General features: G+C 43.2%; 1 protein-coding gene and 1 long non-coding RNA gene across 6 annotated transcripts in view; one reads left to right on the top strand and one right to left on the bottom strand.

The window, feature by feature from the left end:
- The first annotated feature begins 2 nt into the window (after nt 1–2).
- GMFB (glia maturation factor beta) overlaps nt 3–11,499 on the top strand; it is a 16,932-nt gene continuing 5,435 nt past the window's right edge. Inside the window, exons 1-7 of one of the 5 annotated variants that reach the window (XM_045012333.1) lie at nt 2,413–2,460; nt 4,696–4,826; nt 5,688–5,784; nt 6,424–6,473; nt 7,440–7,489; nt 8,298–8,380; nt 9,920–9,993. In XM_045012333.1, the coding sequence (XP_044868268.1) occupies nt 5,784; nt 6,424–6,473; nt 7,440–7,489; nt 8,298–8,380; nt 9,920–9,993 (258 nt within the window). In that variant the 5' untranslated portion in view covers nt 2,413–2,460; nt 4,696–4,826; nt 5,688–5,783. Of the gene's footprint in view, nt 135–1,271; nt 1,387–2,412; nt 2,461–2,593; nt 2,663–4,695; nt 4,827–5,687; nt 5,785–6,423; nt 6,474–7,439; nt 7,490–8,297; nt 8,381–9,919; nt 9,994–11,499 lie in introns of those variants that run through there. The other 4 variants (XM_045012331.1, XM_045012330.1, XM_045012332.1 and 1 more) reach the window with 4 other exon arrangements.
- The window catches only part of LOC123367949, a 25,734-nt gene continuing 18,107 nt past the window's right edge, over nt 3,873–11,499 (bottom strand). Inside the window, exon 3 of the long non-coding RNA XR_006578653.1 lies at nt 3,873–4,089. This is a non-coding gene — a long non-coding RNA (uncharacterized LOC123367949). The remainder of the gene's footprint in view (nt 4,090–11,499) is intronic.

Raw genomic sequence — 11,499 nt, 5'->3', positions numbered from 1 at the left:
CGGGGCAGGGCAAGGAGATGATCGGGAGGGGTAGGGGAGCATGTGCACGCGTTGCTAGCTCTCCTGCTTGTGTTGGGAGTCTCCCTAGAGGTGAGGGTTTCTCAAAGCCCCAGCTGCTGGAGTACAGTGAGGAGGTGAGAAGCTCAGCTTCCTTTTTTTTTAAAGTAACTGTCTAGCGCTCAGGGTTGGGGAGCAAACTTGAAAACACCACCACCTCGATGCACTCTGAAGACTAGGCCGAACCAAATGAAATGACTGTCAGAGAATTATCTTTTAAAATAATCTTGTATTTTTAAAGCAGTTTCATGATTTGTAGAAGCCTGGCTTGTGATTTTTGAATACTTGGCGTTGGACTGGAACAGGAGGGCAAAGAAATAACTCTGGTGGAGGGTGTGGGCAGATGGAGCAGCTCAGAGGCTGTGAATGGATGAAGTGGGAGATGAGGCAGCATGATGTGGGAGTGGACCAGGAGACATAGATATGCAGGGGATGTGGGATGATGGATAAGGGATGGGAAGAATATAAATATATGGATAGGCTTTAGAATTCTGATCTGGGTTTCTTATAGGGAACAAGAAAAATCTAGGAGGAATAGCTCAGTGCATTGGCCTGCCTAAACCCAGGGTTGTGAGTTCAATCCTTGAGGGGGCCACCTAGGAATCTGGGGCAAAAATCAGTACTTGGTCCTACTAGTGAAGGCAGGGGGCTGGACTCAATGACCTTTCGAGGTCCTTTCCAGTTTTAGGAGATTGGTATATCTCCAATTATTAAATTAAATTATTAAAAAAATTAGTGGATCTGGTAACTGAAGACAAGGGGCCCTGGCCTGCAGCTCTAAAGCCCCTTTCGGAATGTGGCCCTGGGAGCACGGGTCAGAGGACTCAGGGGGAGCAGGGGCAGGAGACAAGCAGCACGTTGAAGGGGAAAACAACCCTGCAGCCCCTGCCTGGGGGGGGGGTCGGGGCAGCTTCCCCGCTCGCTCGTTCCCTCCCTCCTACGGCCACTCTTCCCCCACGGCAGCGCTCCTCCTGCTGCACCCCCAATGGATCCTCTTGCTCACCCCACTTTGGAGACCACTGCTTAGCGTGGGACCAACCCCCGCCCGCACTTGTCCCTGTCCCGCCTTGGCCGCGCCCGCTGCTCTCTCAGCGCACGGAGCCCCGCCCCTTGAGCACCAGCTCAACCCTCCGCCAGGGGCGGCGTGAGCCTTCCCGCGTCCCGTAGCCGGGTGAAGCCCGCAGTCCGCTCCGGCCGGCCTCGCTGATTGGCTCCGGAGCTGCCCGGCGCAGGCGCACTGGAGCCGGTCGCCGGGAGGAGGTCGCCGGCGCTTTGGTTCTTAAAGTGCGAGCGGAAGGGGCTGGCGGCGGCTGCTGCTGCTGCAAAATGGTGAGTGGAGCCGCCTGAGGGAGCGGTGCCCGCCCGGCCCTGGGAGCTGCCGGGCAGGGCACTTGCTGGCGATCCCCCGGCCCGAGGCACGGCGCCGGACCCCGCGCCCCGCCGCGCCCGCGGAGGGGGTGGGTGGGTGAGGGAGGCCCGGGCGCTCGCAGCCGCCCTGCCGTGGGCACCCTTCGGCGGCGGCCGCCCCAGCCGGCGAGCCCGAGGCGGGGCCAAGCGGCCGCCCCCAGGGCCTGTCCTGTGCAGGGCTGCGAACCCGCGTGTGACTCAGGGCGCCGCCCGCAGAATGCGGCTGGGGGGTGTAAAACCCCGTGTGTCCCTCCCAGCGCTGGTGGAACCCGGGACACGCTGGACGGAGCTCGCAGCCCCGCCTGTAGCCGTTTCCGTGGCTTCCCAGCGACTCGGCAGACCGGGGAGGTTTGGCATTGATGTTGGGAGGGGTGTGTGTGCTGGGAGAGTTGTGTGGCTTTGTGCTGCCGTGAGGGTCTGTGTGTGCTTGGGGCTATTGCGTGTGCTGGTTGTGTCCCGTTGTGTGGCTGGCTGTGGTGCTTCATGATGAGCCGCACGGGTGATGCGTGAAGGGGGCGCTCTGCCCTTAGGGGCTAGGTGTGTTTGGGGCTGCGTGCTAGTTGTGTTGACTTGTGTCTGGATTGGGGGTGTGTGTGAAAATTCACGTTCATGTGCACGGGTGGCGAGTGCGGAGGGGGGGGTGCTGCAGTGAGGGGCTAGGTTTGTTTAGCGTTATTGTGTGGATTGTGTTGGTGCTGAGACAGTTGTGTGGGTGGTGAATGAGATGTGTGTGTTTGGAGTCATTGTGTGTGTGCTAGTCTTTGAGGAACTGTGGCAGCTGGGCCAAGTAAGCCACCATCTGTGCAGTCTCCCTCATAGAGTCAATGAAATAGTTTTATGCAAATTAGCTGTAGAGTCAGGGTGGTGGTTGGCTGAATTGTCTGATATCACAGTGGCCCAGGAGTCTTGGTAGGTAGTAGATAGATAAATGCCTTGCAGTGGGTGTAATTTATAAAGTCAAAATGGCAGAGAGTTTATAGATTACTGCAAATCCCGGTAATGATTGAACCTAATGATATTTGGAACAGAAGGCTCTCAGCCATGCTTGTAGCTGTTTCCATTACTTCATACTGACTCAACAGACATTCTAGGCTTCAGAGTGACAATCTTGGAATCTTATTTTGTATAGATGGAGCAAAAATTATACCTGAAACCAAATGGGCAGGGTCTGAAGGGGACAGGAAACGGAATCCTGCAGGTGTGGTCTCTTGAGTCACTGCTAGCGTATCACTGTTTTTCCACACGCTTCCTTTTGAGTTTGCTACTTTGTAATAGCTTTTGTTAGGTGGAGGTGTGAAAGGGGAGAAAGGGTTCTAAAATGATACTGTGTATGGAAACAAGATTGCAAACTGAGGACTTGTCTACACTGGCAGTTAACAGTGGTGCAACTTTCTTCCTCAGGGGTTTGAAAAAACACCCCCTGAGTGCTGCAAGTTGCAATGCTGTAAAGCACCAGTGTAAACGATGCCCCAGTGCTGGGAGCTGTGCCCCTCGTTGAGGTGGGTTTTTTTTTTAAAGAGCACTGGGAGAGAGCTCTCAGCACTGTGCCAGTGTGGACTAGCCTGAGAAAGCTGCATCCTTTTTTCTTGTAGAGTTCAGAAAGGTCACACAATGAGAAGTTCTAGCTCTGCTGTAACTGAAGATAAATGCTTCAGTTGAAACATGCATTTCTCAGCTTTTTGCTTACACTTGGTGTGTTGCTAGAAAGTGATCATTTGTGGCTGTGTGCGCACCTATGGGGAGGAGGGATATGAAAACAGTGAGACTAACTCTTAACAGGTTTCCATCCTGCCTTTCTACAGACATTGCAATATGAAAAAAATTCTGTGTAAACAGTTTAAAAAGTCACTCTTCTGTGATCAGTTGGGAGGAGGGCAGCTGGCTAAGCTATCAGTTTTGGAAGAATTTAAAGTGTGGTTCTAGCCAGAAAAGGGACATGGTATTAAAAAAAAAAAAAGGCACCCCCTTACTTAGTAGATTTGCTCTCTCTCGGTGTAGTCCGTCATAGAACTGCTGGCTTTAGTGAAAGCATATTTATTTATGTTTACCTCTGGTGTTGGAGAGCTAGTTTAGCCAACAGGGAGTGAACTGGATTATGTTCCTCCTGTATCACAAACAGAATGGTTTGTTTAATTATATTTACAGGGCTAATTTGAGCCACCCGTAGAACTCCAGGGGATTGCACAAGTGGTTTGGCCTGCAGTACTTTGTTTGCTATTTATGTTGGAGAGAAAAGAAGTCTCTCATCCCAAAATGAGTTTGTGGAGCTGGCAGTTGGAAGAAATGTCTTACTTTCAAAATGGAAACACTTGATGTGCAGTATCACTTAAAAACAATTAACATGGATCACAATGCAAGATTTAATCACTTCATGACAGCAGCAGAAGTAGATGCTAATACTAGCCATGTGAGAGAGGATGATCCAAAATAGAGTCTGGGGAAACAAGCACACAGCTGTCATCCTCATCCTTGGAGCAGCCAGGAGCCTGAGAAAGAGTAGAGTAGTAGAGTGCTATCACAGCAGACTCATAGGTGGTGGAAGAAGTCTCCATTCCAGCAGTCAAAGGGAGCAAACTCAAGACACCTTTCCAGAGGCTGATGAAGATGGAGTCCAAGATGCAGAGTCTAGAGACAGTGAGAGAATGCTTGGATGAAGTTTGCCCTTGTGCTTTTTTTTTTTTTTTTTTGGTGAGGAAACTCTCCTTTCTTCAATATTGGCCTCTAGTAAGGTGTCTGGTAAACTGCTCGAGGCCTAAGTTTTAAAGACTAAATTTCTTCTGATCACTAAACTAGTGATTCATTCTTTTACCGAATGATTCATTTAGTGGCTGCCTTCAATAATTTTAAAATTGTTGACTTGTATTTAAAGATAGGTTTTAATTAAAACCTAAGGCATGTCTGAGTACTTGCACGGAAACATTCATGGGACTTCCTCTCCCTAGCTAATTCTTGACAAATTCCTTTTTATGGAGGAAGCTAAGATAAGTGGACTAGGACTTTGGTGTAGTTGCATATGGGCTCAGAACCTTACTTCAGTTTCTTTCTAAACTCTAATTTATTCCTTTAAGACTTGCTCTTCATAACATGATCATTTAGCTTTATATATAGATTTTGTTAGCCCTGATTTCTCAGGAGTGAGTGTATAAAAGAAACTCCTATGTATGGTGGCTACAGTAGTATAATTGAGCTAAAGATGGTGAACTAATTTTTCTTCCTTCTGCTTGGCAACAGTGTTCTGGTATGCTTGGCATTCAGTCAAAGCTACCTGTGGTGACAGAACATTTGCTGAGCAGTGGAGCTGACTGTTACAAGAAGACACACAAGGGAGTGTGTATAAAGAATGGTGCAGGAAATTGGCAGTGGTCAGTATAGCGCAATTACAAATTAGACTTCTACCTCGATATAACATGACTCGCTATAACATGAATTCAGATATAATGTGGTAAAGCGGTGCTCTGGGGGGGTGGGGCTGTGCACTCGGTAGATCAAAGCAAGTTAATATAACGCCGTTTCACCTAAACATGGTAAGATTTTTTTGTCTCCCAAGGACCGCGTTCTATCAAGGTAGTGGTGTATATGTAAAATGGTTTATAGCTTAGAGGGCTAGCTGTGAAGGAACTGATCACTTTCTTTCCTACCTTCAACAGGATAATTTTTCTAATACTATGTTTTAGATTTCACTAAATCTAAGTTTTCAAAAAAGTGACTTGTAAATATAGTAGGGAAGATGCACACTTTTATCATTTAATATAGTTTGTTAAACACTTCACGTTAGGCAAAATTTGAAGGTTCGGAGTTCTGCTTTCATACCTAGCACCACAAGGCCCTAATTAGGGCCTCTAGATGCTGTTGAAATATTAACAGCTCTTATTTAAATATTCTTATTTCAGGACTAAACTTGTAAAATCAGTTGCATATCTGATTCATTATTTTAACCTGTAAGTTGTGGAAACAGGATTGCTTGATAAGGTAGAAGTATAGAAATTATTTTCTGACTTCAGGAATCAAGAATGTAAAGACATTTGGTCCACATTTTTCTGATATTTAACTTTCCTTTTTTGGCCCAGTATGAAAAGATAAGACAAGATTTTCACTGTGTTTAATGCTTATGTTGTCTTTTTTTGCACATCTGAATTTTATGCATGTTCTGAATCTTCAACTAACTTCATGTAGTCATATAATTTTGAGAGGATTTTTGTTAACTGAAATTCTTTTTTCTGTAGAGTGAATCTCTGGTGGTTTGTGATGTTGCTGAAGATCTGGTGGAAAAGTTGAGAAAATTCCGGTTTCGCAAAGAAACCAACAATGCAGCCATTATAAGTAAGCTAAAATCATTGCCAACAAAAGCAACAATGTCTTACAGAAAATCTCTTTGATAATTTTTAGCTGCTGCAGCAAAATGGCGTGCACTATGCTTCTATTATACCACTACCTTTGATATTTTTCCCATTCCCTCTTACCAGAAAATGTTGTTCTATTGTTATGGAACTAAAGCTTTCAGAATAAAAGCTGTCACACTTGCTGTTAATAGAAATACTTACGTGCTTAAACATTGCTTAAAGTGGAAAAAGTCTACCACTGGCTTCAAGAAAGTGGAGGAAAAAGCCAAGACTTACTCAAACCTAAGAGGGTTATGTTTGACATTCTTAAAGTGGGCTGTTTCGAAATTGCTAGTTTTGTAACAAAGTTTGGGGGGAGAAGTCTTTACTGCACTGAAGTTAAAATTCCAGTTGACTTCCGTGAGGCCAGAATTCCACTCACTGATCATTGTCAGAGAGGGCGGGAGAGAAGAGGGAGTGAAAGTACAAGATAATGCATTAGGTGGGTTAAATAAAATCTGATTATTATATGCATGTAATTCTAGAAAAGTTGCAATTTTAACCTTTTTAATTAAAAAAAAGTGTGGAGACAGCACCCCCTCTAGATGCACAGTTCACCTATGTTATGTTTTTATTATAGTGAAGATTGACAAGGATAAGCAGCTGGTGGTACTGGATGAAGAGCATGAGGTTTGTTATGTGAATTGTAAATAAGAATATCTTCAGCTTGCCATGTGGTGTTGCCGCTGAGGTACTGTCTTAGTGTCAAATTGTTCTCAAACTGTTAATCTCATTTGGGTCATGAATCTCCTTCAAATGTATGGTTAATCTGTGGGTGATGCATGACACACTATTAATTGAGCTGTACGGTAGCAATTGTTTGGATAATTAGCCATACAAGATGGTTTAAACATTAAAATGTTAATTAAATTATATTTTAATAAAAATTATGCAAAAAGCATCTCTCTCCATTTGCTGGCTCTCTGGAAGAATTCTTGCTGAGCCTTTTGCTGACTTGCACTCTGGACTCTACATTGACCTGCCATTAGTTAGAAGTTAGGATTGTCTTAATCCCTGTAGACAGGTGGAATAATAACTTGATCTCAATCTGTAGTGTTGGCTCACACAGGGACAACATGAAATCTTATGCAATGATTTAAGAAATAACTTTTAAAAATATATAATATTTGAAGAGGAAACTATTGGCAACTATGAATAGTTAAGCTTGTTCACTAGTCCAGGAACTGGTCTCTTACAGATGGAGACCAAGAGCTAGATTTCAGGATCGGTTTGTATTGCTGGTTGTAGCAAATATTGCACACTCGTGTTCAGTAGCAGAGACTGAAATAAGTGGTGAGTGCCAGTATATCTAACACTAGAGTGGAGCCACAAAACATCAGTTTCTTAAACTGCGAAGGACACAGATTTATTTTTTTATATTAACATTAAATCTCTTATACAAAATTACTAAAGCAGTTTAGCAGTCAATTAACAGTGGCATCTTCCTGTGACTGTTCCCATAGGATTGTTTTCAGTTTAGATATGTAACTGTAGATGTAGCAGTGTCTTACTCCCATTACCCTTGTACTCTAGCCGGTATAGTGTATAGGTCTGAGTTCACCTATTGAAAGACTGCTTGTGTTTCAATAATACTAGGACATTTCCCCTGATGAACTAAAAGATGAGCTGCCTGAGAGACAACCTCGATATCCTTTCTAATGTTGCTAGTATTTTTTTGTTTACTGAAAAAAATTAAATTGAAAATGCATTGGAAATTTTCCATTTTTTTCAAACAAATATTTGTCTACAGTGGAAATTCTCCCTATATTAATTCAAAAATTGATTACTTTTCATGATATATTCTGTAGTCACATGCCATTTCTTAGTGAAGACTTGTACAATAGTATAGTGAAGTCTCTACTTCTAAAACTTGGTTACTTTCACCATGTTTTGAATGGCTTTCAGCCCATTAATACAACAAAAAGATTTAAATTAATACTTTAGCTATAGGTTCTCCATTTAAAGGTTAGCAAAGTACATGAAACCATCCAATGTTTGATGTGCAAAGAGTTACCAACAAATCATTTGCCAAGAGTATGCAACGAGCAGCAAAAATCTCTTTAGAAAAAGAAATCTGACTACTTATGAAGTTTCAGCTAAATTAGATATTTAAAACATTGGAGAGAAATCATTGGGAAATGACTTTATAGTTCTCAATATTGTCCTTTTCACTAACATTTATTTTGCAAAATAGTCACACAAATCTCAGATGGGGGTTATGTTACTGAAAAGCAGGGTAAATCCTCCAATGGCTCAAACTCAAATCGGAAGAGAAACTGAGATGGGAGCAAGATGAAACAGTACAGAAACTGATGTATGTAAGCATCTTTTAGAACAAACGGCTAAGGGAGATTTATTTTTGCCTATATCAAGCTCAGCTAATGAATGTAAGGATTATGTTCTAAGAGATCAGTGAGTTGTGTTTTTTTTTAGTTTCCTTAACCTCAGAAAAACATTCATTGTGTATAGTTACAAGTATCAGCACGATGATGGAAGAGTTTCTTATCCATTGTGCTTTATCTTCTCCAGTCCAGTCGGTGAGTAAACATTGTGAATAGTAATTGCTATATCCTATAAATGTGGAAGTCCTTGTATCTATGAAACAAAAAAGGCCTAATGCTTAAGATCAGTGGTTTTCACTTAAGGCCAAATTCATCAGTACGCTCTCTCTGGCTTAAAGGGGTTGCAAATTCACAGTAATGGTTCCCTGACAAACTTCTTTAGAGGGGAGTTCCTGGCAGGCACAGAGCCAGTTGTATGCTACCTCCTACAGGAGTGCCAAATATTCCTGTATCCCAGCTGCCAGAACAGCTGTTGCATCTGGGGCCCACATTAGAGCAACTCTGTCTTAGTCCATACCAGGGACCGAGTGGCCCTGAAGAAACCTAGGAATGGGGAGGAAAAAAGCCAGCTCAGCACCTCGACTTTCTTGTAAGCTTTGTTCAGACACGGGGAATGAATTGGCCCCTTGAGATCAGTCTGCACTTTCTGAATTGTAATAGGGTGGCTTTCTGCAGCTATTAAATTATATTGTAATCCTTGAGAGAGAGAGAGCGCATTGTTTTACCCTTCACTACTCTGCTTAACCAGATGGGTGTTAAAGTTTAGCAATAAAAGTACGGAAAAAGGTGTGGATAAAGGTAATAATTGGAGATATACCAATCTCCTAGAACTGGAAGGGACCTCGAAAGGTCCTCGAGTCCAGCCCCCTGCCTTCACTAGCAGGACCAATTTTTGCCCCAGATCCTTAAGTGGCCTCCTCAAGGATTGAACTCACAACCCTGGGTTTAGCAGGCCAATGCTCAAACCACTGAGCTATCCCTCTTCAGTAGTTAATTTATGTAACAAGTTATAAGCCATGCCTACAGTGTTAGGTTCTGCTCTGTGGTAAGATGCTTCACGGGAGACCTTATCCAGAATTTATTTCTGTAATTATTGTATCTTAAGATTTTGTTTCTAGAAGTTCCCCTCTATTTTCAGTGTCTAGTTAAAACTACTACAAAGAGTCAGGACATCAATGGCTTGCTAAATGAAATCAAGCTGGTCATATTTATTTTTGGTCCAATCAGTTTATTTTTCTTTGTCTTGCCCTGAAAGTTATTGTACAAGATTAGTGGCTAGACTCAGATAAATGCATTCCTTGTATAAGACTGCATCTGTGGTTCAGGAAGAAATGGGAATCTATTAGAAACAGCAGCAAAAGTAACTTGCTTTCTGATCGATCAACGCTCTTGTAGAATATAAGATAGCAGGAAGAAGTGATGGGTTTAGCCTCTGCTTTGCTGGCTGTGCAGTTTGAATTGTGATACAATGAAGCTTAATAGTTATCTTCCTCTCGAGTACAGTTTTAAGCAGAACTAGAGAGACAGCTAGATATGACCTCCGACCCAGCCCACTTTCACATCACTTTAATATAGTCTTGACAAGTACTAAACATTCAAAGCAAAACTAAAGATGATACTGTGTACAAAGAGACAGTTGGGTCATTCTGTTGGTTGGAAACTTCCTGCATACAAGTTGGATTTAAAAAAAAAAAAAATCTTTAACGGATTTGCTTTCCTTCCCCACAACTACAGGATGCAAGCCTGAACAACAGATGATGTACGCTGGGAGCAAGAATAAGCTTGTACAAACAGCTGAACTCACTAAGGTACAATTTAATATCTAGCTGACCAGTTGCAAGAATCTTTCATAACAAGCAGAATGTGAGTGTACATAAGATACTGTTCTGTCTTGCTAGTCTGTCTCGCGTGTACACAATACAGCAGGATCATTATGTTCTTGCATGTTTTAAATTGCATTCAGCAGGTGTCCATCTTGCAGGAAGCCTAAAGAAAGAGGAGAGTAAGCATGGAGATTGATGGATCTTTTTTTTTTTTTTTAAAGAGGACAATGAGCCCTGTAATTCATGGTTGAACTAGGACGTTTTTAATAGAAGTACGTTGTCTTGATTTAAAGATTCCAGATGGTGTGGTAGAACCTCCATCTCTTGATAAGCTGTTGCAATGGCTAATTACCCTCACTTAAAAATATGTGCTTTATTGTAGTGAACCCTTCCTAACCATCACTGAAGCATGAAACACCTTAGGTGTCTATTTTCTAACAATGGTAGAATGGGTCTTGCCAACTGAAGAAGCATCCTCTGGTTGAATAGTTGGTTCTGACACTGTTGGGTCAGAAATAGGAGACTATAAAATCTCCTTTGGACACCTACAGTACACCTGAAAGTTAATGCTGAAACTCACAGGTGCTATTCTGCTTTCTTTTCCCCTTCCCCTCTTGGTTGCTGCTACCTTTGCAAATCTTCTACTTTAGCCAGGGCAGAACGGGCTTAGTGGTCTGGCCTGCAGTCAGCTCCACAATACATTTGGGAAACACCAAGCGTGGAGAAGAGGCCCCTCCAGTTGGAGGGGAGAAGTGGGAGGAAGCAGGCTTTAGAGAGCTGGCTGGTCTGGCAGAAGGAGACTGTCTCATAGGCCTGCAAGGAACTGAGGCATGAGAACTATAGCCTGCCAGAAAAGAGGGGAGACAAGGAGTGGGGTCCCCTGAGGAGAGAGGTGAACTCGTTCTATGCCCAGCTAATCCACTTGGTGAGTGGGGAAGACTGGTCAGGTTTCTCAGGAGCAAGGGAAGCTAGAGACCAGTTGCATGTGGGGGTTACCCTCTTTTTTTGGGCAAAAACCACAAACCATTTGAAAACTGCCTGGAGGAAGGCCGAGGAATGGGTGAGAGTCAGATCTGATCTTCTGGGACTGACCCCACTCTGTACTCAGGTCGGAGTGTTAACTTTCTGCTTCAGATTTAGATTTGAAATGTGCTTTATTCATACCTCTCACTGAAGCTTGATTTTTATTCTGGCTTGTGCTAGGGCCTTCTCCTGATCTGACTCTCATACGTGACTTAATCGACTTACCCCACTTCTTGGTGGCTTGGTAGATTAGCCTAGTTTCTGTTATGCTAGTCTGTGTTGTCATATTGATCTTTTTTTTTACTTTTTTATCCCATCTTTTACTACTTAAATCAATATGCCAGTAGACAGCACTGAATAACAGATTGAACATGAGAATCTGTGTCTGTAGGCTGGGCCTGAGAGGATAGAAAACAAGAAAAAGTGGAAATAAACAAAGGGACAAAAAAATGTAAACAAACAAAAAAA

The sequence above is a fragment of the Mauremys mutica genome, chromosome 4 (genome assembly GCF_020497125.1).
Source record: "Mauremys mutica isolate MM-2020 ecotype Southern chromosome 4, ASM2049712v1, whole genome shotgun sequence".
NCBI lineage: Eukaryota > Metazoa > Chordata > Testudines > Geoemydidae > Mauremys > Mauremys mutica.
This window is presented reverse-complemented; position numbering and strand designations above follow the sequence as displayed.